This window comes from Camelus dromedarius, chromosome 15 (assembly GCF_036321535.1).
Source record: "Camelus dromedarius isolate mCamDro1 chromosome 15, mCamDro1.pat, whole genome shotgun sequence".
NCBI lineage: Eukaryota > Metazoa > Chordata > Mammalia > Artiodactyla > Camelidae > Camelus > Camelus dromedarius.
In genome coordinates, this window is record NC_087450.1 from 44,274,859 (window position 1) to 44,302,560 (window position 27,702).

Genomic DNA, 27,702 nt, shown 5'->3' on the forward strand with positions numbered 1-27,702 from the left:
TACTACCTGCGGCATGTTTGGAACACTTGTCTGCCATAAATGGTTGAGGGAACTAAGGAGAAGACTCAGAGAAAGCCGGTACTGGTAAAACAGAGGAGGACATAGCAGTACTACGTGGAATACCCTCTGACGTTTCTGTGCCTCCCATCTTGTCATCCCATCCTCCCATCCCATCGTCCTGTCCTGTCCCATCCTATCATCCCATCCCATCCCATCCCATCCCATCATCCCATCATCCCATCATCCCATCCCATCCCATCCCATCCTATCCCATCAGCCCAACCCAAACATGACCTAATAGGCTGATTTCACAGCTTGTTAACAGGTAGCCACTTGGCTGTTCGAAAAGTACTGCCTTGAGAGTGTGGAAGTGTCAGTAAAGGCCATAGCCTCTACTTGCCTTGGGAGGGATGAGATAGAATAATTCAGTTATTATATGAGAGACTGCATCAACAGGACTCCAAGGCCCTCCCCACTGAGACCCTAAGGTTATATAATTCGCTGTTGCTTTATGATGGGAAGGAGCAGATAGCCTTTAACACATAATGTGATGAGGACCCGCACTGGGGAGGTGGCCACGGCACTAGGAAGGGGGAGGCACTGGAACAGCACTAGGAAGAATCCTATCAGACAGTGTGCCTGATGTTTCACGCCTGCGGAACGGTGACAACCACAGCAGCGCTGACAGAGACAGGAAGTCCTAAGGATCGGAGAGTTTGGGAAGACAAATTTTTCATTCCTGTTTTGGCATTCTTACTCAACAATTATTTTTTGAATGAATGTTTGTTGAGGTTGAGATGATGGTGGGGGCAGGGCAGGACTGAGAGATTTAGAAGTCCAATGCATTCTAAAGAAAAGAGTCCCCCACATGTAATTCCGAATAGAAACACTGCTAAACAATCAAGTAAGTGTCCAGGAATCCAACAAACCTCGGCTTTTTCACAAAAGGCTGGATGAAATGTCACTTGAAATTATTTCAGTTTTTCTCTGTCTCTCTGTGTCTCCCTCTGGTTCCTCCATTTTGCTGGTCCCCTGATCATACATTTAACCTGACTTCTGGGCAACCTCACACCATGGAGGGCATCTGGGGGCAAAGATCTCTTAAGGGTTAGAAATACAGTCTGGGAAAGAAGGAAGAAGTCTGGGAAAGAAGGAAGAAGTGAAGACACAGCTTGGGGATCCTAGGCAAAGAAATTTAACAGGAAACCCTGGAAATGGACAAACCTCCGAGTGTGGAGAAAGTGAAAAGAGAATCAGCCTGAGACATGAAAGCTAGAGAAGGGCCACATTTTGGAGGCTGGGAGAAAGGAAGGAGGGTCATTAAAATAGATGACAGAGGGCAGCAACTGGAAAAACAGACCGATCAAGGTGGTTTTGCATCCGTGAATGCAGGGAGGAATGAATTTCATGGAGGAGGTGGCTAACTCTGACAAATGCTTCGAGAGGGCAAGAAAACTGAGAGCTCTCTTCCAAGCCTGAGGGAAAGCCAAGTCAGCTGCCCTGAGCTAGGGAAGGAGGGGGCAGAGAGGTGATGAAGACCAGAAGGGGGCAATAGTCACGGTCCACAGAGACAAATCAAAAGTTGGCTGTGAAATCATGTGTCCCACCTGAATGTCTAACAGCAAGCCACAGAGTGCTGCTAAGTGCCCAACCTGGCAGGGCACAAGGCGCTTGCAGCTGACTGGGGCTGGGGGAGGAGCGGGGAGGGGGCTGCATTCATCTCGGCCCCCTCCTCCTCACTGGGTCCTGCCTGTTGCCTCTATGTTTAGACACAGCTAGGATTAAAATACATGCTGCCTGGCCCCTGTCAGCTCACACTGAGATGCTGGTGGACTTTTATATAGCTCCAAGGCACACGGGAGGGAGCAGATGGGACCTGAGGAACGCAGAATTCTATGTTGCCTGGCGCGGTGAAGTCGGGCTGGCCAACAGATGGATTCTTTTGGAATGGGCTCTGGGGTTGCCTGGCAACACTTCTCCCAGGCTGGGCTTCTGCAGTTCTAGGAGGCTGGATTTGCTCTCCTCTGTTCACCGGTGGCTCAGTCAGGCTCTGTCCAGAAGGAGGAGCGGAGCTGACTGCGCCTTGAGATTCTGGGTGAAGTAGATTTTGGGGGCTCCTTGCCTGGTCTGGGGCAAGGAATGGCACAGGCCACCTTGAGGCCCACGGTGACAGGGCTCTACCTAACCCAGTGCCTAGGCTCCAATCTGGTACTTAATAGATATTTGCAGGGAGGGTGAGCAAGTGACGGTTTCCTGGAATGTGTTGTTGTTAATTTTACCTATCTAGTGAAAGGGCAACTGGCAGATTGGAGAGGGTTTTCCATGGCTGATGTTCAGTATGGCCATGTGGGTTGGTGAAATGTTGAAGGTTGCCCCCTGTATGGTTTACAGCCTCTGCTCTGAGTCCTCACATGCCTCTACTACCAGGGTTGCCTGGCCCCTCCCCTAGAACCTGCTGGACATGCTTAGGATCCAGCAATTACAGGGTTTACACCTGGCACGGTGGGCCCTCCAGGACCCTGCCCCACCCCCTGTGCCAGCATCTGACCATCTGGACTGGACGCACCCAGGCTGCACTGACTGTTCCATCACTTGACTATCTCCTCGCTCCAAGCACCGGACCCAGCATCTGAGCCCTCTGCTGCCACTGCCTTCACTTTTGTGTCCCTTCTTCCCACAGCTCTTGCTCTCCTGATGAGGCTAAAGGTGCACAAAGCTGAGCCTGGGCCTGAGCCTGGGGAAAGGGAGGCAGCAGACAGAGGACACAGGTCCAAGCACGGGTGCCCACCCCCTCTGGAGCCCTGGCAGACAGCCGGGGAGCTGCAGGTCCACTCCCTGCTCAGCCAGGAGGTGGGAGAGCCTCCCAGACTGGGCCAGGCCACCCTGCTTTTATTACCGCTGAGGGCTCCCTGATCTCAACCTTATTTGGTTAAAAAGCCGTAAGACAAGGGGCAGAAAAGGGAGCTGAAGGCAATGGGAACGTGTACCTGCCCCACCCCCAGGCCTGAAATCAGGTTTAACACAACCACTTACACTTTCCTCCTCAAAAGGAGCCCCTGGCTGAGCCTCACCCCAGTCATCACAAGGCCAGTCCTACCTGCCCCTCCCCTCAATGGCTCCAGGGCTTTGCTCTTTGACCCTCTCCCTGCTGGACCTCCTGATCCAGGCTCCACTACCACGACCACGACCATGAGCCGCAGCTTCTCCTAGCCTCCAGTCTGCAGTCAGAGCTTCCCGTCTGTCCCACCTGTCCCTGCTGAGAGGTGTGGTCCTGCCATCCTCTCGGCTTCGTAACTTCGTTTCTCAAGAATCCTCATCTCTCACCCAGTCTTCTCCCTCTGCCGGGACCAGGCCTCCTCTCCTACCTGGGACTACCCTTTCCAAATAAATAAGTGCTTCTGCGCACTCTTCTTCCCCATTCTCATCCACTTCCATCCTCCAAAGTCCATCCAAGGGGCAAGATGGGCAACAGAAAAGCTGGGGTGGGGGATAAAGGGAGGGAGATGGGGGGTGAAGGGGAGAGGGCAGGGTCTGAGCTCTGGGCTTCTGGAGGACAGCAAGGCAGCTCCTCCTCCTTATTACCTGAGTGGGGCAGGAGAGGGGTATATCCACCGTCAGGTCCAGGGTATCAGTTTTCCTTCCTGGCGGTTCAAGCTGATTGGGAAGGAAGAGAGAGACACGGGTGTTCTCATTTGTTTCTTCTGGAGGGGGCATCCCCCCGCAGTGCATCCTGCAGTGGGGAGAGCTCAGAACTGGATTTCAGGGCGGCTGGGCCTCCACTCCTGGCTCTATCAGTCCCCAGCTGTGGGATATTGGGCAAGTCACTTAGCTTCTGTCAGATTCATTTCCTCATAAACCCATAAGACTTCTTTGGCAGGGCTGTTGAGCAGCTTTAATGAGACAACATGGCTTTAACTGCCTAGCACAGTTGCTGGCAGAGAGAAAATATTGAATACATGGGAGGGTTCTGCCTTGCATTCATGGCAAGAATCCCTCATCACAGTTCAAAGCCCAAGGGAGAGGATGCAGTTGATTCAGAAATCTCAAGGACTCCATGTTTTAAATGCTATAGACATCTACACATGCGCCAGCCCCCTCTCCGCTGCACCTTGCTTCCAAGAACAAGACTGATTCCACAGAGGGCTGGCGCTTTGCTCTAGACTCGAACCCCAGAGAACCTGGGCACCCTGCTTATTTTACCATATTGACCCAAAGGGCTCTGGAGAGCTGGGAGTGGAATTTCTGACTTGGGTGGAGGCAGTCTGGGGCGAAGAAGGACATATCCAGGTGCCCATCCTGAAGGAGAGAAACAGATGTCCTTAAGTTCCCACCAGTGCAGAGGGTGGAAAGCAGGCCTCAGCTGGTGGTCTGACCCCTGGGGTTGACCTCTCAACACCCTCCGCCCCCTCGGGGTACTCCCAGCCTTTGGCTTCCTACAGGGCCCCCAACCTTCTTTCTGGCCCCACAATTCCCCACCGTTAATTTTTAAAGTGCTACGTTTGTTTTTAGGCACATTTATGTAACTCGTGCTATGGTGGAGGGACTGAAAGCGTAGGCCCTGGGGAAGCCTTGGCCGGCCAGCTGGGATACACTACGTCCCAGCCCTTGGCCAGCTGCTCCCAGCAGTCTCGGTGGGGAAAGGAGGGCCAAGCCTTGGGCAGGCCTGGGCAAAGCCTAGGTGCTCAAAGCTTCTTCCGGCTTCCCTCCAGGTAGGTGAGGCCTTTGGGGTGGAGGCCCAGGTGGACACAGCTGAGGCCCATCCTTGTCCATGTCCAGAGCTTTTCTGCTCAGAGTGGAAGTGGCAGGTGGACAGTGTGGCCAGGCGGAAACACCACTCTCCTTTGTGGCTGCAGCAGTGTGTAGGGGGCAGAAAGAGAACTGTCTGGAGTCAGACGTGTTCAAATCTTGCCTCTCTGTTCCTTATTTCCTGTATGATTTTAGGAAGGACATTTCACGTCTCTGAGCCTCTGGTGTGTGGGGATGACAAAGCTCACCTCAAAAGGGTGGCTGTGCAGATTTTATGTATGGGATGCACAGTGCCCGGCACATAGTAGGTGCTCAGTAAAGTGGAAGCTGCTATGAGTGGTCAGGAGCACATCTCACAGCGGACTGCCTCTGGGAACGCAGCTCTGACGTTCAAGGATGCTGCGCCCCCCAGCCCAGCAGCTGGAGACCTGCCTGGGTCTACCCCGTTTGTTTCCACTCTCACAGAGGCACTTGGCATTTCTGCCTTGAACTTCCTCTTCCCTTTGGGAGCCCTGGCAGGGTGGGCAGTGAGCATACCGCCAGGACAGGAAGCTGAATGCTGTGGAAGAAGGGCTGCAGCACCACGGAGAAGTCCTCCCGTGTGTCGTAGCGACCGGACTCCACCAGCTCGCGCATGCTGCTCTGGAGACAGACGCATGGGTGCCTTCAGCACAGGCCCTGGGATGCCAGGTGACCGGTGGGGCAAGGGTGGGGGTGGTGGCAGCGTCCCCGTCCCCATCTCCCTCGATAGGTGGGCTGACCCAGTTCTTCTGAGAACACAAACACCCTTGATGGCAAATCTCCTGAGTACTGGAAACCACGTGGTAAACCTTTTGGTTTTAGTTTTAAGTGGACTGCAAGCTCTGAAGGGTGAGGCAGGAAGTCGCACTCCAACCCGGAGGAGTCTCTAGAGGGCCCTGGGCTCAGGACCTGTAACCTTCTCACTCAGGGGTGGCCGGCCTGTTGGGGAGGCAGGGGTGGGAGGGTTGGGGCAGCTGGGCCTCCAGGGTGCAGGGGAGGGAAAGGCGGACCTGTGGGGCACCCAGGGCTACTGCCCTCTTTAGGCCAAATGTCCGAGTTGAGCCACCAAGCTCGCTGTGAGGATTTGGCCACCTGGATTCCTTCGGGATGACTCTTAGTGGGGTGCCTGCCAGAGACACCGCAGCCAAGTGGGCAGAGGAAGGGGCCCCAAGGGTGATGTTACTCCTCAAGCCCTGGTCAGCTCTTCCCTTCCCGGTTGCCTCCCCAGGGTGCTCTGGGCTGGTGAGCTCACCAAGTGGGAGAAGACACCTTCTTGGTCTTACCTGGTAGGCTTGGGTGACGTCCTCCAACCTGGCCAGCTCTTGGGAGCCCTCCCGTGGAGTCAGAACACAGTTACACAAAATGCTGCACGAAGAGGGAGGCAGGAGGACCCAGAGCAGAAGCTGAGGTCAGGGTGTCAGGGGCTGGCTCTGCTGTGTGAGGTGGGGGAGGACGGGGGTGGGGTGGGGTGGGAGGGGTGGGGGGAGGGGCTCACCCACCCAAGCCTGGGCTTAGGAGGCCCTGCCACAGGGGCTCAGGGGCAGCTTCGGGCCTGATTCAGGGACTGGATGACGTCCCAAGGGTGCGTGGATACGCACCCTCTTATGTGAACAGAGCACAAACATTAGAGGGCGGGCCCAGGGACTGCAGCACATCACGCTGAACAGACGCATTTAGGCAAGAAAGTCCAACATTCAGTGTTTAAGAATCAAGCGCGAGCGCGTCCTCCAGCACTGGGGCTGATGCCTCGGGGTCCCCAGTGCTCAGGCCCTCAGACGCCTTCTGAGTTCACACTACTGCCCCACTGTGTCTCCTTTTATTATGAATTATTTCACACCCATAAAATATCCTTAAGGCCAAAAAAGATATCTCTAAAGCACTCGGAATAGTACCTTGTGCACAGTAAAATTTCAAAAAGTAGTTGTTAAATGAATAAATGTATGTATAAGATAGGAAGAATAAAAAACACAGCCCTGTCTACCTCTCGCCCAACTTAAGAAACAAAACGCTCCCAACTGGAAGTTCCCTGTCTCCCTCCCCAGTTCGCCTCTCCCCCACAAAGGCCACTGAGTCACATGGATGACTTCCATGCTTTCTGTTATAGCTGGACCACATGTGTACACATCCCTGGATGTTGCTCCTTCGCAGGTTGGGCTGCACTGTCTCTTAAACCCTGACCTCCTGCACTGTGGTCCCGTTTTACAGAGGTTCCCACTGGCACCCTGAACTTGGGTACACGGGGACCCTAGCTCTGATCTCCCAGAAAGAGGTTGTCCTGGCATAGACCCCTTGACAGACTCACACACACAAGGACAGACCAAGTCCCAGAGACCCTGAGGAGTCCCCACTGCGTGAGCCGTGACACTGGGCGAGTTCTTCTCCAGCCGGGGCAGCCAGCACCCGCCTACCTGGCCTGCTGCACTGGGCACTTGTCAGGGTTCCCTAGGAACACCTGCCGCATGACACTGGGGCTCATGAAGTCCACGAGGTTGACCAGCGCCCTGGGTACCTAAGGGTGAGGCTCCAGATGAAAGAGGGGATCCAGGCAGAACTCAGCTCAGCTGCCTGTGAGTTGGAGTTCTGAGAGCTGTTGTCACCCTGCAAGCTATGCCCTAGGCCCACGAGGGCGGCAGCATGAATGGGCCTCCTGGACTGAGACAATAGGGCCAACTCGAATCTAAATACCGAGAGCTCCATTCAGCCATCGGTCAGTGAACCCAAATCCAGTAGCTTTAATCTTGGTGAGGTCGGTGCCCTGTTGGCCAGGACATTAGCCCTTGACTGTTTCCCTCTAACCCAACCTGGACCACCTCTGCTGAGCAGGCCAGGGTCTCCGTCACTCAGAGAAGCATCTGGTGGTCAGAGTGCCCCATCCCAGGCAGTGGGAAGGGCTTGTCCATGCCAGGGGATGGGGAGAGAACACACTGGGCATAGGACTGGAGAGGGGCCTGCTGTGGACACACCCTGTGGCTCACAGTGCCGTGCCCAGCCTGGGAGCCACCCAGCTGCCACCCCCAGGGAATGTCCCAGGTAGTGGTGAGGGGACAATTAGTAAACACATTGCCTTCCCTTCTTCAAGCCTGAGACCCTCTGGGCTGATTCCCAATAGAATGAGGCTTCCTTAGGGGTAGGCCCCAAACTCTGGAAAGGACAAGTGCCCACGACTTTGGCTGCCTCATTCATGGGAAGGGATATTTCACCCTCTTTCCCGCATCCACTTTATCCCTGCCGTGGTTGAGCTGTGTCCAGCTTGTGGGAGTCCCCCAACCCACCTCTCTATGCAGGATGTCCAAGGCATTGCGGAGATGGTCAAAATAGTTGGCTGCAGAATACAGATTCTGGGAAGAGGCAGGAGGGAGAAGAGGAGCTGGTTAGGGAGAGAGGGCAGCAGGGCAGAAGTAGCCCCACTTCTGGCTCCAGTCCCAAGGCTTTGTTCTCCCTTGACTTCCAGCTGTGACCAGCTCATCATGTCAGAATCTGAGATGAACAGTTGGCTATTTGCTGTTGTCAAAGATGGGGCAGACAGAAGACTGGAACCTTCAGCCAGAGCTTTCATTCAGAAGCAGAAAGTGTCGCGTCCTCCTTCCCACTGCTTGGGATTTACTGCTGCTTCTCTTTTTGAATTCTCAGGAATTGTGAGGAAGGGGAACAGAAGTACCAAGTATCTGCGACCTGCGACCTCACCCTACCTGGGGCATGAAGTTGGAGCCAGAAACCTGAGGGTCGTGGGGTAAGAAGTGTGCGTGCACGTGCATGTGTGTGAGTGCGTGCACACACACAGGAAAGCTGGACAACCCTAGGGTTCATTCTAGGGACTGTTCTCAAAAAGGATCTCCAACGCCTACAGGTCAAAGTTGAGAGCAATGAGCAGGCTGGCCCGCCCCCCTTACCGAATCCGTGCAGTAGTCACATAAATCACTGCCTCCAATCAGCACGGTGATGACCTTCCAGTCCTCGTGGAAATTTACTCTCTATACAAAGGGAAGAAGATGCTTGATGATTTCCAACAAATAAACAAAAAACACCATGGCTCTAGGAAATCTATTCAACCCTCTAAAACTTCCTTGCCCACTTGAAATAACATAATCAGAATCTCAGAGATGAAAGAACTTTACAGGTTTATTTATAGACCACAGATTCTTAGCATCAGGAGGGACTCTCAAGGTCATTGCGATCAAGAGCAAACCTCCCCCCAGCTGACGTAATCTCCTTCAGGGGGGCCTTGGACAGGGGCTGCCCTACCGCTGCTTGAATGCCTCCAGTGATGGGGGCTCACTGTTTTCATGGCAAACCATTCCACCTGGGGACTTTAGTGGGTCAGAAAGCTAGTGTGTAAAAACAACCATAAATCTCACTCACATGGTCATCTTTCATCTTCTGTATCAGAGTCTGGGCTTGGCTCGCAAGTTCCCTGAGAAGGAGAGGAAATCAGTCCTGTTGAGGAGCAGTGCCTGGATTTTTCATCCTAAAGGGCCTGAACTGGAGGTTTCCATGCATTAACCTCCTACCCCCACCCCCAGCTGGCAGAGACCCTGAGGCTTGGGGACAAGGAGCTACTTGCCTGTTCTGGCTAGTATTACAGTGAATAACCTTTTGAAAAGCCAGTTGTGTTTGTCCAAAAGCTGGAGTCAAGGGTACTGTCAATTATACTTGTTATTCACAGTCTCCCTTCTAAGACTCCACATGCAAAGTGTCTTTTAGGATTCCATGCTAGGAAACTGTCTGTCTCATTTAAAGAACTGGTACAGATCCTGAAATTAGATCTGGGAAAGTTTTGGCATGCTTCCTCTTTTTACCCTGGCTGCTAGGAAGCTGACAGTTTGGTACTCAGGCACAATAATTGTAAAAAGGCTCATACTTCTTCCCCTCCTCACCCCACCAGTGGTGGTGATTTTTCTCTCTTTTGTATATGTTATTTGTGTCTTTTTAAAAATAAACTTAGCTAAATGCTTCTTTTAGAAAGACGTGAAGAATAACTCTACACATATCTGGGTTTATAATTCATGGAAAGACTGGATCTCAGGCATCCCAAGCTCCCCACTAGTTTAGGCTCCTGTTAGAGTGTGAGATGGATCCCAGAACCATGATCTCCTGGCACCTGGTGGTGGCGCCTGCCCCCCCGTTTCTATTCCCAAGAAGGGTCTTCCCAGGCTGGGCCAGGAGCAAGGAGACCCAGGCTGCTGAGGCTCCCAGGAGCAGGGTGAGGGGCCTCCATGGGAGGTGATGCTGGGGGAGCAGAGCAGTCTGCTGCTGCTGCCTCTGGTTTCTCAGCTGCGTTTCCTGTTAGCTCCGAAGCAGCGGTGGGGACAGGACATGACTTGTTGCCGCTCTATGCAGCCTCTAAGGCTGGAGTTTCTGGCTTGCCCCTCTATTTGGTTGGCACTCCCTGATCTTTTGGGGGGAAATTGCATCTTGTAAGGCTTTGGAGAGAGTGAATCTCTCCAGCACCATTATGCCATGGTAAGATTTAAAAATTGGAGGTTGTTCAGTTAGTTGAATGATTGGAATGTGCTGCAAAGGAAAGCAAGGCCGAGAGGCCAGGCTCTAGGGGCAGGGCTCCTGTCCCGGGTCCAGCCCTCTAGCCTCTTTGCAGCCTAGGTCACAGGGGCGGCCAGGGAAGACAGGGGCCAAGAGCCTCTCAAATCATTGCTGTAAATGGATAAACATCCTCTTTGCACACAGAGGTCACTATTACAACCTTAAAGGGGCTACATGCCTCCCACTCTCTACCTGACAGCCCCCTCCCCAAATGCCGTACTTAGCCTTTGCTCCAGAAACAGCCTGATTGAGGAATGCATTCGTGTCGTTGGCTTCCCCCGTGCCCACTGCATAGCCTGTGAGGTTTCCGTTAAACTTCCGAAGGATATCTGGAAGAGGAAGGGGTGCACAGGGCACAGAGAGCTTAGGGTAGAAGGTGGAGTTTTTGCCTGATAGGAGATGGGGCCTCTCTGATTTATAACAACTTAGGGGGAGGGTATAGCTCAGAGGTAGAGCTTTTGCTTAGCATTTACAAGGTCCTGGGTTCAATTCCCAGTACCTCTGTTAAAAATAAATAAATAAACCTAATTACTTCCCCTCTAAAAAAAAAAATTAAAAAAAAAAAGAAGGGGGCAAGCCCATTTAAAAAACAAACGAAAAAATGATTTGATGACACACTGGGCCAAGGCAGCAAGGGCCGCTCAGTTTTTCTTTCTTTCTTTTTTCCTCTACAATTCACAGTTCAGCAAATTCTCACTGTCTCATTTGATTGTCTCTGCACCTTCTGGGACAGTTGAAGAAATCTGAGACTCAGAATGTTTGGTTACCTGCCCCAGGGCACCTGGCCAGCACAGAGAAGGGCCAGGGCTTGAACCCAGGTCTTCAGGTTCCAAATACAGTATTTATTTTACCCTTTCAGCCCCCTGTGCACAGACCTCTCCTCCCATCTCAGTGGCAGTCTGTAAGGTGGATGTCATTGCCCCCTTTCTTAGCTGGGAGGTGCTTTTAGGAAGCCTGGGGGTCAGATGGACTCAGTGGACAGACTCCAGCCCCTGGTGGTTACTTACTCGGTAAGGTGGTCACCTTCTCCAGGTAGCTGTCCCCTCCTGAACTGTAGAGGGTGAGGAAGCCAGTGAGAGAGATTGAATCAATACATAGGTTTCATAAAAGAGTGCCCCACCTTTCCTAATGCCCGCACCATCAGCACCTGTCAGATGTGGCAGATCCACCTCTCTGTGTTTGAGGGATTTGGAGAGAATGTAAATTTCCCAAGGGGTTGGTTCTCCCAAATTGAAGATTTGAAGGCAAAAGAGAACTGTTTCTTTTCTTCAGCAAATCAGGAGGGAGAGCGCTTGGCTGAGTATATACTGTGCGCCCCGCCACCAACCAGACACTCTACATTAGTTATCTCACATCTCCAAACAAGCCTATGACATAGATGTTACTAGCTCCGTTTTATAGAGTAGGAAGCAGAGGCACACCGGGGTTAACCAACTTTCTAAAAGAGACTAAAAACCACAATGGTAACTAAAAACCAGCCTGAGCTGGAAACCTTGAGAAAATGGACAGGCTCTTCCCTGCCCAGTCGTCAGGTACATTCTGCTGGAAGGTCCAGGGGATGGCCCCTCATTGCCTTCCAAGGCCCAGTCTAATTTCATCTCATCTAATATAGTTTAATGGCCTTCAAAGTAACCTCAAGACACACCCAAAGTTTCACTTCCTTTCATGCATTTAAATTGAATACACGTGGGAGGCAAGGAGAGCAGTATTTCTATTTTAACAAAGTCCAATGTACTCTATTTATTGTTATTTTTCTTCTGCGCCTCCCTCCTCAATTCCACCATATTTTTCCAGGCCAAGACATTTTGAGAACACAGCGTTAGCATTCAGCCCACCAGGATAGACGTCCAAAAGATAGGCCATGAATCAAAGTCATGGCTGTTCTTCATTCAAGGGAATACCTGGAATGAACTTGAGTAGTTCATACCAGGGTGGTCAAGGGCTTAAATCCAAGGTTCAAGAGCTCCAGGCGGTGGAGAGAAAAGAAGCTGGGTGACCCCTGCCCTTCCACCTCACTCAGGTATCTTTCTCCCACCTCCCGTCTGACGTCCAAGCCTAACTTGGCCTCTGTTTGAGCATTTTTTTTCAATCTTCCAATTCTTTCCGAACTCTGCATAAAGCTGCTATTTTAGCTGCTTCCTGATCCTTCTTTCTTTGGACTAAAAGTACTTAATCAGAACACTTTACACTTGGCAGGAAATTATAAATCCATATACCTCCTCCAGTCACTGTGTTCTAACTCTGCCTTCTTTTCTCCTTCAGCAAACATATAAGCAGAGACATATGTAAACACACACACGTAGCAAGTACATTCGACTGTAACTTCTTGTCTAAAACTCTTTGTTCTAAAACAAGTATGGCAGCTGATCAAAACCAATGGGTACAGAAATTTCGCTGAGCCCGTTTTCAGGAGAAAAGAAGGAATTATACAAATAAGCACGGAGAAACAAAAATATTTAAGCCCTCATTTTGATCAGAACTATGTGAAACGTGAAAAAAAAACAGACACATATGAAGCATCTAGTTTACATGCGCCCCTTCAGATTAATGTAATTTGTATTCTACCATAAGCTCAAAGGCTGGGCCTATTCACTGCTAGTCACCCACAGAGTGCAGAGGAAGGCAGAATAGATGCTCAGTAATATTTGTTGGAAGAGGAGTTTCAGTAACACCAGACTGAACTCCTAATTAAAAAGACAAAGAAATGCATTTTTGATAAGTAAATTTTATTTTGGTCCTTTGAACGATGCCAATTAAGCAAACATTTCAACTGAAGGAAAGGCAATTCTCTAAAGACCTCTGCCACACTGTTAAACTAGCCAGAGCTGGGGCCTTTCACAGCTACGTGATTCTCACAGGTCAGGAGGCTTTGGAAATATTCACAGCCAAACCCCTTCCTGCAGATCCTGCTCACAGCCACCCTCCTACCGAGAATTCTCTCTAGTCTGACTGCATGCAGTCCACTCTCTTCACTTTGTTTCCTTGGAGAAAGAGGCTCAAATTGAGTTCTTAATTTACCTAGAATCATGAATTGCCTCATATTTCCTATCCAGAAGCTTTAATGGCTTCAGAAAATTGCTTTTTCTCAGATCAGTCTACTACATGGACACATCCCAGGGGGCGATAATAGGTATCACGAACAAAGAAAGAGTTCTGGGATTAAGGGAAACATTGGCTTAAACAGAAACAGTTTAAACAGATTTCTTCATCTCAGGGCTTCTCAAAGACTTTAATATGCCAATGTGCATATCAATTCCCCAGGGGAAGGCTATAGTAGGAAATGGTTCCCTCAAAATATAGAAACTGGGGCTAGTGTTTCACGGAACACAGTTTGGGAAACGCTAGTCTATACATTTTGTCAAGTGTCCAGCTATCTCTCAGACTCTGACCAAGAGCTGTTTCTAACACACATGATCTTGGGCAGGTATCTGAAACATTTAGAATAAAGTGTTTAGAGGGACAGCAGCCATTGAATACATGAGGCCTTGGAACTGGACCTCACTTGTAGGAAGAAACAGAGCCATAGCTGAGTCTCCCCGCTACTGCAGAGAGAAACATGTAGCAGAAGATGGCCTGTTTGTGTCTGAATCCCAGGAATCCACCCAGTTGAACTGTTTGTGAGACCGGGCAGATCACCCCACTTCCCCTGACTGCACTGCCAGGCATGGATTATTTGGCGTCTGCTGGCTGGTTTGTCTGCTTCCCCTGCTATGATGTGAGGCCAGACTAAGCCTTCTTTAGCTCAGACTAAGTAAAACTGCCACAACCTCATGCTTTTTTTTGTTGTTGTTGTTTTTCTGGTGGGGATAGATTAGGTTTATTTATTTATTTATTTGACAGAGGACTGGGGATTGAACCTAGGACCTCGTGCACGCTAAACACGCACTCCACTGAGCTATACCTCCCTCCACCTGCCCAACCTCATGCTTTTTGGATTGTAATAAGCAGTCCTTTCTCCTGCAGCCTCAGTAACAGCTAGGGCAGAGTGGTCAGGAGGCAATACTCAATTTTGCTCCTCGGCTGTGGGTTAGAGACCACCCACCTGGACCTGCCTGGGGGTGTGTGGGAACCTGGGGTCCTCGGGAGCTGGGAGGCCTTCACCTCAGCCCTCAGCAGGGTGACGATGCCCTCACGCTACCCACACCCAGATCCTCCCTGTGGGTGACTACTGCTGAGTGAGGACCCCTCTTCTCCTGCCCGGGGAAAACTCTCTGGGACCGTCCTCAGGGCTGGCCAGGAACTGTCACAGCCCTCATTGCGCCCACCCCGTTCGCTCTCGCTTTCCTGGGAGAAATATTTCATTTGAATTCACCCTGCAGGAAAGGGAGGTGGCCCCACTGCTCATTAGCGCTCTGCCCTCTTGTGGTGGCCGGTGTTCTAGTGCTTTTGAATTCTGAGCTAATCGCCAATTACTGTGACGCGGACATAAACATGAACTATATTAAGAAAGAAAGAAACTTAAGAAAACCCACATCCAACTGCTCTCCTGACACAGCTTCAGCTTTCCTACTTCCTGTGCAGAATGTCTTTTCTCCCCTACCTAACTGCTAGTCTGTCACCGCATCACTGGGTACCACCTTCTCTGGGAAGCCTTCCTACCCCAGCTGGCAGGATTAGTTATTCTCTTGTCTATATTCCTGTAGCGCTCAGGCATCTTTAAGTTTTAAATAACACTTGTCAAGTGAGCCTAAGAATTTGCCTGTGCTTCCCATGTATCCCCCTCACCCACCCGCCTCAATCACGCAGGCAAATGGGAGGGGCTCAGCAACGCCTGTTGGCTGTGATTTTTGTCTTGGTTATTTCCACCTGCAGTGTGTGCTGCGTTTCGGAGTTTTCTGTACGGATGTGTGCATATACATAAAGGCAGAGGTGTGACTACAGAACAACATGAATAAATACAGACAGACATGAAACAGACGAGGGAGCATCCACACGAGCACATATACATGCAAAACGGGCAGGTGAAGACCCAGAGATCTGGTGCTTTTCAGGTGCATTTCATGTTGGATTTGTTGACCCAGGAATCTAAGAACCCCGGTTTGCTTTTTCTGCACAATTAAAAGAAAAGGATTATTGACAGTAAAATCACCATTTACATTTTGCACAAATATATAAGTTTTCCTTCTGAAAGCCTCTTCCAGACTGGGTCCTTGCTCTTCGGTATTTACGCATTTACAGGAGACAATCCCCCACCCACGCTCTGGGGGTGAGCAGGGGATGGGAGGGGGTCATGGGTTAACATTACCTAAATGACAGCCCTCGATACTGAGTGGTGACATCAGAAAGGTCATCTGGTTTGGAGCCAATTCCATTGCCAGCCTTTGAAAACATCAAAATCCACAGGAAAATCAGCAAGTTAGAGCAAAGGGAGGCTGTGTGCGTGCAAGGCTTTGGAAGATGTCCCTGACGCATGCATCATGGTGTGACCAGAACTTGCCACTTTGGAACTCAGGACATCCAGGCTTGCGTTCTGTGGTGCTCCTTCCCAGCTGTGACCCTTCCCGGATGCTCACCTGCCTCCTTACAGAACTGAAGTCATGCCCTGCTTACTGCACAGGGTTGTTTTGATGATCAAATTGGATCAGAGTTGTAAAAACAGTTTTGAGACCTCTAAAGTGCTTTACAAATGTGAGACACTGTTACACCATCACTAGCATCATTCTGCTCCCGAGTTCTCTGTACATGTGGAGGAAGCACCTGCAGTGGACAGATTTCTCATACGCTTCCCACTTCTCCTCTTTCCCTCTGGGACATTCTGTGAGGCCATCTTATGGCCTCACAAGCATTGCCGGGAAGTGGTGCTCTGGGATGGAAAACAGCCGCATTTCTCAGAACTTAAGAGCAGAGCTTTTGCCACAACTATGGTGTCTTTGCTGCTTTGGGTACAGATGCCAAGAGGAAACAGATATGAGGGTTGGAGCTGCTCATCAAGTATAATCCAAAGGGAAAAGAGCGCTGACACAGGTAGCTTTGGAAGGTTTTTTGAGTCAAATGACAAAATTTTGCAATTGTTAAAAAGGTGGCGTTAAGTGTTCAAAACCTCCACTGAGGCAATTCAGTTTGCACCTGAAAAGGTTCCCCCTTGCACACTAGACTGAGAAAAGTAGCTGCAAGATCAAACCTTTGCCATGCTCTCAGACTGTCAGAAGCAGGACAGAGGGGCCAGGGAATGCGAGGTAAAAAGTGCAGGCCCAGGGTTAGGTGGATGGGGACCTGGAACTGACACAGCCACCCCCACCCCACATGGGGCTCGAGAGTCCTTACGGTCAGAGAATCTCCCAGAGCAGCCACGACTTGGATGTCTGCTGGTCTCAGGGCATGCACTGCAAAGACAAGCAGAAACACTTGAGTCCGTGGGAAGGAAGCTGCAGTCAGAGCCTGGTGATTCTGGCTTTAAGTGAGACCAGAAACACGACCTGCATGTGTTTGGGCCATGGAGGACTCAGCCTTTATGGTGCCAGGCTGGGAGAGGTTAGATGGAAACACTCTTCCCATAAGAGACCCAATAAACGATCCTGGACCTACGGGAAGGGAGCCATGCTGAGAGTGGGGGAGAAGGGGAGGTGAGGAGGGGAGTGGGGAAGGGAGGAAAGGAGAGATGGAGGGGTGGCCGGTAGGGCACAGTGGGATCCCACTATTTTGGTGCCAGTGGTCACGTGGGACACCAGCTGAGACATGAGTGCACGGCCCGATGGGCGCTGGGCTGTCTGAGCTGAGGCACAGGGCCTGATGCACGGCTCAGGTAGAGCTGGGCTCTGGATTTCCACCAAGGATCTGAGAAATAGCCATGCTGGGCCTTTCCCTGTCCACAGGGCTCTTCTGAAGACTCCAGAGTTCTTTCCAGTCCTATTGCAGAGCCTGGGCCCAGAGGGCCACCTGCAGAGCTGGCTCCCTCTTGGGACGCCCTAGGCACCCCACACCCCACTCCTGGGCCTCAGGAAGGTCACACCCCAGACTGGGCCTCCGAGAGTGGTGCTCAGGTGGCTCCTCCACTTGTGCTCCCATAAGCAGGCTGAACTGGGAGGGTGGCCAACAGTCCCCAGCCCGGCCGCCTTGGGTCCTGTTGGGTAAGGCTTCACTACCAGGCCCAGGGGTCTCAGGCAACCATGCATACAGGGAGCAAGCACTCGCCATAACTAAGTCATTTAATTATGTTGCAAATATTAGCCACTACATATAAAAATAGATTAAAAATGTTTTCTTCTGTATAGCACAGGGAACTATATTCAATACTTTGTAATAACCTTTAATGAAAAAGAATATGAAAACAAATGTATGTATGTATATGCATGACTGGGACACTGTGCTGTACACCAGAAATGGACACATTGTAACTGACTGTACTTCAATTAAAAAAAAAAGAAAAAGAAAAGTCTCATCAGGGCATTCACTGCTCTGAGTCCTTGTGGAAGAGCCCTGGGTCCTGGTGTGCCACGGGGAGCTTACCTGAGGTGGGCGGCGAGGCAGAAGGGGCTCTGTCACTGCACATCAGCCAGCTCCCGTGGTCCTAGGGGCGTGGAATGAATCCCAGAATCTCAGGGCCGAAAGGGGCCTGCTGGGCATCAGACTCACTGGGAGAGTTTTACCTACCCTGGCGGGGGGGGGGGGGCACTAACAGGACATGCGAAGAAGGCTCCCTAGGGGATTCTGAGTAGCAGGCTGGGATCCACTATCCTAGCTCAGAACCTGCCTCCCCCACCCTCCAATGTGAAAATCAGGGCATCCACAAAATAAGCCCAGCCCACCGCCCACCACCCCTGCTTCTGCAGCAGCCTTATGAGGGGGCAGCTCTCTTTATTTATGTCTTTGGAGAAGCTGTGAGTTGCCTGACTGGCTGGCCCCCTCTCTGGGCTGTTATCCATGGCGAGTCTGAAGGTGCAGGTGGATGGACTTTACAGCAGAGTATGAATCCTCTGTGGCCGCCCACCGAGGGCACCTTCCCACATTCCCACCCTGCCTGTGGGGCCGGTCCCTGCTCGGGGGCTGCCCCCTGCCTTGGCTGCTGAGCCAGAAGGAAGCAACAAGCAGATACCTTCACGCTGTTCTTGTAGGTGCTCAGATACGGCCAGACCTGTGAGACAGTGGGAGAGGGGAGCCACTGCAGCAAATCTGCTTGTTTCCTTCTTTGCTCCCCGCTCAGCAGCCCTCAAGCTGACCTGGGGGTAAGCACTTTCCACATTACCAAGCCCTTCCCCGCCAGGCTGACGGCTGCAGGCTCCCTCCCAGGGCACGCCCGGCCCTCTCTGCAACCTCCTTGAACAACTAGATTAGACCAGGCAGGGGATCCCAGGAGTGAACATCTCTGCTCTCTGCCTCCCTTCCCGCTGGCAGAGGTGGCCATGTCATCTCTTTTTCGACCCTCTCCCTTCCCCACTTTCTGTTACTACAAGCCCATGTCCCCTGTTTCCTAGGCCCCCTTGCCACCTTGTACCACTCCCACCCTGCTGCAGTCTGAGCACCTTCCTGCCCAGACCAGAAAAGCCAGTACTTTGAGATCCTGCCCCAGGCAAGCCTCAGCTCAGCGGTTTCCGTCCTGGGCCTGGGACACCTCTGGGAATCCAGAGGGGCTCACAGAGGTGAGGGAGCAGCTGCGAAGATCCAAGAATCTTTCTGACAATCTGTGAGTGAACACCGCAGTCTTGATCTGCTTTGCCTCCCTGATTAATGCTGTTTTCTTAGCTCTGGCTTCTGACACCCTCGACCCCCACCTCCGTCCTGGTAGATATTATTTCAGATCCCTGTTCCTCACTCTTCCCATCCTGCCCTGGGGGCAGTGGCTCCATGGAGATGGGGTACCCTTCTGTCCCATCCTGCCCTTCACGTCCACCCCGCCTCGAGTCTTCAAAACAAGAGCTGGACAGTGCTGTCAGATTCCTCTTTCCAGCTGGAAAGAGCTGTGTGCAGTCCAGACCTGTGGCAGGGCTTGCCACGACATGGGGAGACAGGCGAGCTCTCGTGCTGTCACCCCTCACAGTCCAGCCAGTTAGGGCACTGTGGGCTGGAGTTGGGGATGGGGGTGGGGAGGTGAACAGAGCTGGGGGTGAGGACAGGAGCCTGGGATGAAAGGGACTGAGAAACCTTAATGAGACTTTAAAAGGCTGGGAAAGAGGCTTTAGACAGATCGCGGCAATGCTGTGCTGTCCACTTTACCTCGTCTGGACATGTGATGTTTATCTTGCTTTCAAAGTTATACTGTCTTGCCTTCTGGCCAACAGGTTCCAGCTAAACCAAGAAGCAGGAAGATGGAGAGTGAGAAAGAGGTGGCGAGAATGGGAAGATGGGGGGGAGGTGGGAGGGAGGGACGGAGGAAATGGGGTTTATTATCATTGCTGCATGGGGAACACACAGCCTGAGCCATGGGCCCCTGAAGTCTCCAGAAAGTCTTCTGGGATCTTCTTCTTATCAGAGGGAGAATAGTTTTTCCTCTCCCAGTCATCTTACCATGCTGTTCCAGAGGGCAGAGGCGGCATGGGCATGAGCCTTGCTACTGAAGTGGAAACAGTCAGGAGCGAAGAAAGAGCTGTCAGGCAGCCCCTCCTGGTCACAGGGCAGAACAGAGGGGTCATGTTATAGAGAGGTTGGGTAACACAAATGATGGTCAGAAACAGCTGGGCACTACCCCTGGCACCCACTTATCCATGAGGCTTTACCGGGGTCTTCGGCATGTCCACTTTTTCAAAGAATGGCTGCACGACCACTGTAAAATCTTCCCTCGTGTCGTACTGCCCACTCTCAACCAGCTCGTGAGTCCTCTCCTGCAGGAGGAAGGGGGACAGGGTCAGGGGGCTCTCGGCACCTGCCCCGGCTTTGTGTGGACTCTTTCTCCACCACAGAATTAAACAGAGTCTGACCTTTGAGTGAGACCAGTCTGCAGCAAAATCTCAACTGATCAGGAGCCAGTTTTCAGATCAGCCTTTATCTCAGCCCTTGCCCCTAACCTCTGCTGCTTTTGCATCTATTGGACTTAGGCAGGCAAAGAAGAAAAACCTAAGTCCATCCGTTTGATCTTCTTTTAAATCTTCTGATTAAAGACTAGGTTGGAGGTAAGGGGAGTGTGGATTTGATTAAGTGACTTTTTTTTGATAATCCTTACATTTCTGTTTGACATTTGTTCAGAAAATCAAAGGTGAACCAACAACGATGTTTAATGCCTATTTATATCACTCGTGTGTGGGGTGTGTCTGTAAGCATGTGCGCTCCTGTGCGTGCACACTTCCTTGAGACTCTCGGATCTGTCTAGGAGGTGGCAGAGCTGTTACCCTCATCGCTTCCACTGGGCTCAGTTCCAGGAGGACCAGTTACCCCAATTCTGGCTCCCACTTCTGCCAGACTCTGGCATTTCACAGCTTTGCCAGGTTGCCATCTTTTAGAGCCATCTAGGAGGCTGGAGGAAGAAGTCAAGGCTTCCACACCCAGAACATTAGTGCAGTCACTTCAGAAGATACCATGACATCAAGACACCTTCTTTTCCACAGGTCATCCCCTATGCTGGGGATGCCTCGCTTCTGACCTCCTGGGGCAGTCTTCTAGTTACAGGCCGAGCCTTAAGGCAGGCAGAAGGTGCAATACCACTAACTAGCTGTGTGACTTCCAGCAAGATGCTTTCCCTCTCTGGACCACTATTTACTCATTTGTAAATGGAGGATATTCACCAAGGCCTGGACTATCCCTTAAGTCCCTCCCAATGCTGCTAGTGACTCCGTGGATCAGTCACAATGGCTCACAGTGGAACCCTGCACCTCTTGAGAATTGACACAAGTAGTGACAAGAAAGCCTGGCACATGGTGGCTATTGACAGCAATGATCATCTCCAGGGCGCGGATGGTAGAGAGTGAGAGGACTCAGAGAGAGGGCTCGATGGCCTCATGTGGCTGAGCTGTGAGCTTCTCCAGGACACTAGATCAGGGTCAGGGACCAAGATCAGGCCTGGGAACAGCTGGCCAATCTAGAGCGGTCAGTGAAGGCCGTGTTGGTGAATAGCTCTCCTTCTCTTTGGTTGCCCAGCATCGGAACCCACTTCCTATGTTTGAAAAACTCCACTATATGAAGAACAGCCTGCTTCTCACTATAGAAGGTGAGAAAGACAGATGCTGCCTTTCCAACGCCCCGCGCACATGCCCGAGGGTCCCCCAGTAGATGCTCCCACCTCAGGCTTTGGTTTGGAAGCTAGTGATAGAAAAATGGAGGGACAGCACAGAACCCATCTCATTCCTAGAAGCGGCAGTGACAGTGACAGTGGTGTCCATGGTGTCTCCACTGGACGAGTTCTTTGGCCTGATTTTGATTCTTATGGCATGGTCCCTAGAATTCCAGGATTCTGCAATTTCTGGTGGCTCAGCCTATGACCTTAGCTCTTCCAGATACTCTGCTTAAATAATAAATCAGCTTAAATTAACTGGAATTGCATAATCCTTTGTTGCTTGCACCCAACCCCCACTTGGAAAAGGTTTGCTTTCATGGCCATAACCTTGGCTGCCTTCCCTCTCCTGGCGAAGACCATGGACTTCCTCACCAGAGACGAAGGTGCCTGCTCACGGCAGAAGGAAGTGTAGCTGGGGAGTCACCGAGAGGGCTGGGAGACGGTATCAGAAGGTGATAAACAGAGGTTCACTCCCCTGAGCCCTGCCACCGCTGGCAGATGTGGCTGCCCTGAAAGATGCAGTAGGGGAGGGGTTCTGCTCCAAGGAGACCTTGGGCCTGAAGGCTGGCTCCATCCTGGAAGCTGCTTCCAGCCTGCTCTAGAAAGGCTAGAAGGCTACCATTGTTCTCTCGAGGGACTGGATGATTATTTAGGGGGAAACTCAAGAGAGTCAAGGGTGTCAGCTGCTCCACTCAAAGATTTGATGGAGAAAGACCTAAAGGAGCAATTCACAGGCTGTCTGGAGATCATCTGCTGGTTTTCTTTCTCCCTGTGTGCCCCAATAACACTGTTCCCGCAGGAGTGGGGGGCAGCGGGAAGGCATGTTATCCCACTGAATCCTCCAGACTCTCTTGGGTGGCAAGCATTTCCCACCCAGGAGTCTGAAGCTCATACTCACTCTCCATGGACAACTGGAAATACTTTGTGTGTGTGTGTAAGGCCAGGAAGTGAGATGTGCAGATGTGTGTTCAGTGACTCGGCTCTATGGCTTGATTCAAATAAATTGAAACTGCTGCCTTGCAGGTGTCTTTAAATCTGCAAACTGGCCCGTGGTAACCTCACACCCAGTCAGGGTCAAAATAATGTCATCGTGTGCTCATTTCCTAACCAGAGCGACGAAGTCACGCCCGAGTCCCTGTGCAGTCCTGGAACCCTTTCCCGGCTTACCTGATACTTCTTGTTTGCCTCGATGAGGGCGGCAAGTTCTGTTGAGTTATCATCAAACTTCAAGACGCAGGGACACAGATTCCTGCGGACCAAACCAAAGAGATGCCCCGCACCATCAGAACCACCGTCTGAGTGCCTGACCCAGAGACATTGGATTGGGAATCAGAATACATTTAACTCGGAGGTTTCAGAAGCCTGTGTTAATGGGGGCCTGGGCTGGCTAATCTGTCACACAGATTTCCCAGACCTGGATTTGCTCATGGAAATGAAATAGTTACGTCTTCTGACACCTGCAGGAGTGATTTTTATGGAGATGAGATAGCTTATGACTGTCTGAGGACAGCACAGTATAGATAAGGCATGTGTCCTTTTAACTATTAACAATGGGGCTTACATACTGGATGTTTCCTGTGCCGAGAGCTTTATGGGTACTAACTTGTTTAATCCTTTTAGCTATTCCAAAAGTTGTATTATCCCCATTTTATAGATGAGAAGACTGAGGTTCAGCATAGTTAAATAATTTCTCAAAGTCCCATGGATGCTGAGCGTGGGAGTCAGGACTTGAACTCAAGTCTGTCTGGCCTGAATCTGTTAATCCCCAGTTACCTAGTTAAGCTGTTTCTGTCCAGTCTGTACCTGTGCCCTGATGAGCTATCTTGCAAAACTAGTCTTTTGGTCCAGGGGCAGGAGGTGCTAAGAGTGTGAATGGCTCAGTGTAGACTCAGCACCAGGAGAGAAAGCAGAGCCACTGGGACAGGACAGCAGAGAGGCAGGGAGTGCAGGGCACTGGAGAAGCAGCAGGACAAGGTGACCCTGAGTCCACCTAATCCCACAGTCGGTGACTTGGCCATTCCAAATGTGACAAAGTCCTACTCTGAACCTTCCGCTTTAATTGTCTAAAAACCCTGTGGTGATCACCAGCAAGAGACTTTTGGGTGAGCTACTCTGAAATGGAATGAATACAATGAACCCCCCAAGTGGCCTGGTGACTGGAGAAAGTGGGAGCCGAGGATGAGTCAGCAGCTGAAAACAGCACGCCTGGCACCAGCCACGCTAACAGGCACGTGTCACCCGGAGCTGTGCTCCCTCCGCGCTCTGCCGCCTCAGGCCTTCCCCAGGGGACCTGTACGATCTAGGCCCCCAGGGGTGTGGACCGACTGGCATGGATCTACAGGGGAACAGCCAGATACCCCTTAATTTCCAAGAGCAAATCTGATCCTTGTGAATTATTCATTCAGTCATTCAGCAAACAGCCACTGGACCCCTATACCACGCTGGTGGTGACTCAGACACAGAGTTCAGGGCCGGGTGGGGCGGGGAGGCACAAGAGTCATCACCGTGTGATGTGCTCAGGGCTACAGTGGGGGCCTGTACAGAGCTCCAGGGCTGGGGAGGGGAGAAGGGGATGGGGGTGCATAGCCACCATGATCTGGACTAACGGTCCAGAGGAGGCTTTGCAGGAAGGAATGGTTTGTGCTTGGGTTAGAAGGACATTTTTTCCCTGAGGGTCACATGTAGCATTAGAGGGGAGCCATCTTTGGCTCTGGAGATTGGCCTCTAGGGCCAAGACTCTGTGCTCCGGGGAAGACTCTGTCCTCTGGACCCTGCTGATTCCGACTTGACCACCCTCTCTTCTAGAAGGTGAAAACAGCTCTACCTTTGTGAATGCCCAGCCTGGAGCACCCACACCAGAGGCTCCTTCGGTCCTGGAGCTCTGTCTCTAGGGATGGTGGGGAGCTCTGGACACACTGAGAAGCAGGCCCTAGCAGAAGCCAGTGAGCCTGGTCCACAGAGGCTCACTCCATCCCTCCTGCTTTCCTCATCCCTCCCTGGAGGACTGAGAGTGACCTGGGCTGCAGGGAACAGAAGCCCTGTTGGGTTGTAAATGCATTCCAGGGGAGCGGAAGCCTAGACTGGGGTCACAAAAGCCCTGGGATGTCGCATCCGGGAGGCCTTGTCAGGTTCGACAAGGGGTCTGAGCACTCCTCACACTCCTGCCCTTGGCTCTTCTAAGTAACCAGAGTCACTTTCTGCAAAGGGGCCCATGGAGAAATGTCCATCTCACCGGAGGATCAGCCTCGGGCAGCTGACATTCTTATCCTGGTACAGCTCCCTCAGGTTGATGATCTCCAGCACCTTTACCAGGTTCACAAACGCCCGAGGCACCTGAGCAAAGGCAAGATCAGAACCAAGAGGCCCGAGGCTGGGCAGCTCAGCCTCTCACCTGGGTCTGGGGCCAGCTTCTCCGCTGGGCATCAGGTCTGTGGCCTTTCTTGTGGCCCCACCCACTTCCTTCATCCCTGCCTCCTCCTGCCTCTGGTCCCCACTGACATGTATGTGTTCAGGCTGCTGGGACCAGGACCGACACCTTGGTTAGTGGTCTCCAGGTGAAGGGGACCTGGTAGGGAGGTCTCAGCAGGAAGCCAGAGCCACTTCTGAGCTCAGACTGGAGCCCAAGAGGAAGGAGGCCTACAGTTGAGATGCTCCAAGGCCTTGTGGCCCGGCCTTCGTACCTCAGCGTGGAGGATGTCCAAAGCCTTCCCAATGTTGGCTACGAAGTTCTCGGGAGAATAGTGAACCTGGAGGCAGAGGAAATGTCTCTGACACCATTCGTCATCCAACCCCTCTGCAGACCAGGACCAGAAGGGCAACACTGGATCACAGGTTGTCTTTTGGGGCCCCAGCTTCCATGCCAACCCCACGGTCCTCAGGCTTGTCAAAGCTGTGACCCCTTCCTCTGCATGGAGCTATGAAAGCTCTGGGCCCACTTCATGTCAACTAGACAGAGGGCCTTAGCTAAAGCACGGCACACCTCTGGGTTCCTCTACAATGGGGTGCTGAGCAGAGGACCTCTAAGATCGCCTGCAGCTTGGACATTTTTTGTCCTAAGGCCTGATCACTTCCTCTTGGTACCTCAAGTGCCTGGGAACCCACAAGCCAATCAAATCACTTAAGTAGATACCAAGAGGGGAAGGGGGCCCTGTGAACCCCTCCCCAAGCACAGATACATTTTAATGGTGATTTCCCCTGATCGCAATACTTGTGGTTTTTAAACTTTTTGAAAGCCGTGGAACTCTTCCTCTGAACAAAATCTAACCAAGAACCCTGCTCTAATAAACAGATCAAAGCTTCAGAGCAAGCAGGGGAGGGACCCATGGTCCCACCTGCCCACCCGCCCTCACCCTGGCCGCCCCTAGGCCCCACTGTGGGCTCTTCACGTCACAGCTGGAAACCCCAGACTTGGTGACTTTGCTGCCAGGAAAGCAGGCTGAGAGGGGTCTAGGGGGCAGGGTCATCCCCCAGGGCAGTTGTTCTCAGGCCACGGCAAGACCTGCCACTTCTTAAACTTTGCTCTGCTGGTCCCCTTTCTGCCCGACAAGCTTCTCCTGTTCATGCCCCGGTTGGAAAGTCTCCTGCTCTCTGTAAACCTCTGACACCACCTGCTCCCCCTCCCACATTCCATGGCAGTTTGGACCCCAGACCTCTCTTCTGTGTGCAGCACTAGAAACACACCGGGATGTTTTCTCATCGAGTCATGGTGGGTTGTCTGTGTCTCCCTGCCCTGGCAGTGTGAGTTCCTTGAGGACAGAGCTGTGTGTCAGCGGCTGCTGGGCCCCCAGTACTGTGCCCAGGCGGGATCTGTGCCAGACTGCAAGCCAAGTCCCAGCCCAGCTGCACTGCTCTGGTGACCCCGAGTAGAAATCCTTCCCCGGGGGACTCTTGGGGGTTAGGGCATGGGGACTTACCGTGTCATCACAGAAATCACAGAGGTCATTGCCTCCTATAAACAGGGTTATTATCTTCCAGTCTTCCTGGAAATTTACATTCTGGAATGAATGGGAAACAAGTAAATGCCTTGCCCAGAGTCAAGTCCAGGAAAAATACAAAGTGCTGAACGCTGCAGGGACAGGTCCTCACACACCAGAGGGTTTAGTGGATGCTGATACTTTCTGTTCTTTGGCTTGGGGGTCCTGAGTCAGAAGTCACGGGTGCAAAATCATTTGCTATTGTTTTTAAAGGGGGACTCTCTGGACTTCCACGTGGCCCTGTCCTCCCCCAGAGCAGACACTCCCCGTCTCCGTGATTTCTCCTGCTCACTCCCTGCTCCGGGCAGTCCTGCCTCAAGGGGTCCCAGGCAGCACCTCCGCAGACTTACCGTGTTATTCTTCATCAGGTCCACCAGCCTCCTGGCCTGGACAGGTAAATCCCTGCGGGCACACACAGGGAGAAGTCCTGTGAGCAGCGGTGGCTGTGAAGCTGGGGCGGGGAGGGGACTTAGAAGAGGGGTCGGGGATAAGATACGGAGCCAGAAAGTGGACTGATGGCCATGCTCTGTCACATGGCTTGTCTCCGTTTTGTCTCTGCCTGGCGGGGGAGGGGGTGGGGGTGGGAGTCGTGACTGTGCCCTCGCAAGGGCAGAGCATCCTACACATGAGGGGGTGACTGTCAATGCGGTTGTTTTCTGACTGGCATGTTTGATTACATACTTTTCTTTCTCTTCCCAGCCAGGCTCATTCAGGGCACACACAGGGCTGTGCGTGAGCAGTTCCCGTCACGCATGGCCCGGCACAAGCCCGTTTCTGGAGGTGCCATGACCACAGCCTCAAGGGCATTCTCACTTTCAAGGGGACGTGGTCGAGTCAGACAACCTGGGTTTGACATTTGGTTGCCTCTTGCTAACTGTGGGAATGTGACTTGCTTAAATTCTCACGGTCCAAAAAAGATAGGAGATAACCCCCGCTCCCTTAATGGGTCTTAGAGATGCTCAGGGTGGGCCCTGTGGGTGTTGGGCAGCGTGGGTTTGAATCCTGCTTCCACCATGGACCAGCTGTGGGACCTTGGACCTTGGCAAAGTACTTAACCTTGTAAACCCTCAGTTTCCTCCTTTGGAAGAATGGGGATGACAAGCATACATTCTTCGAAGAGAAGTTGGGTAAATTAAATAAGGTGCCCAGAAAGAACTTAGAACAGCACATCGTAAACCACATTAGAAATAATCCACTGAATTACTTCAACCATCACCAGTAGAGCCCCTGGCACAGTACTGAGCAGGAAACACGAGTTGTCATTCTCTTCCTCTCTTAACTATT

The 27,702-nt window shown here is 51.9% G+C and overlaps 1 protein-coding gene and 1 long non-coding RNA gene across 3 annotated transcripts in view; one reads left to right on the forward strand and one right to left on the reverse strand.

Annotated features, from left to right (window-relative positions):
* LOC105098562 (uncharacterized) overlaps positions 1–17,801 on the forward strand; it is a 133,263-nt gene extending 115,462 nt beyond the window's left edge. Inside the window, exons 9-10 of one of the 2 annotated variants that reach the window (XR_010384246.1) lie at positions 8,398–8,497; positions 15,118–17,801. This is a non-coding gene — a long non-coding RNA (uncharacterized LOC105098562). Of the gene's footprint in view, positions 1–8,397; positions 10,518–15,117 lie in introns of those variants that run through there. The other variant, XR_004141484.2, reaches the window with a different exon arrangement.
* Positions 1–26,858, reverse strand: part of PLB1 (phospholipase B1) — a 52,897-nt gene extending 26,039 nt beyond the window's left edge. The window contains exons 1-22 of the mRNA XM_010991267.3: positions 26,769–26,858; positions 26,359–26,439; positions 25,126–25,191; positions 24,678–24,778; positions 22,613–22,694; positions 19,956–20,060; positions 19,747–19,842; positions 19,456–19,527; positions 18,338–18,376; positions 17,752–17,812; positions 16,570–16,628; positions 15,551–15,624; positions 11,313–11,356; positions 10,526–10,634; positions 9,127–9,178; positions 8,658–8,738; positions 8,040–8,105; positions 7,176–7,276; positions 6,051–6,132; positions 5,284–5,388; positions 4,201–4,296; positions 3,583–3,654 (exon numbers count right to left, since the gene is read on the reverse strand). Of these exons, the coding sequence (XP_010989569.3) occupies positions 3,583–3,654; positions 4,201–4,296; positions 5,284–5,388; positions 6,051–6,132; positions 7,176–7,276; positions 8,040–8,105; positions 8,658–8,738; positions 9,127–9,178; positions 10,526–10,634; positions 11,313–11,356; positions 15,551–15,624; positions 16,570–16,628; positions 17,752–17,812; positions 18,338–18,376; positions 19,456–19,527; positions 19,747–19,842; positions 19,956–20,060; positions 22,613–22,694; positions 24,678–24,778; positions 25,126–25,191; positions 26,359–26,439; positions 26,769–26,783 (1,659 nt within the window). The 5' untranslated portion in view covers positions 26,784–26,858. The remainder of the gene's footprint in view (positions 1–3,582; positions 3,655–4,200; positions 4,297–5,283; positions 5,389–6,050; positions 6,133–7,175; positions 7,277–8,039; positions 8,106–8,657; positions 8,739–9,126; positions 9,179–10,525; positions 10,635–11,312; positions 11,357–15,550; positions 15,625–16,569; positions 16,629–17,751; positions 17,813–18,337; positions 18,377–19,455; positions 19,528–19,746; positions 19,843–19,955; positions 20,061–22,612; positions 22,695–24,677; positions 24,779–25,125; positions 25,192–26,358; positions 26,440–26,768) is intronic.
* Positions 26,859–27,702: the final 844 nt, after the last annotated feature.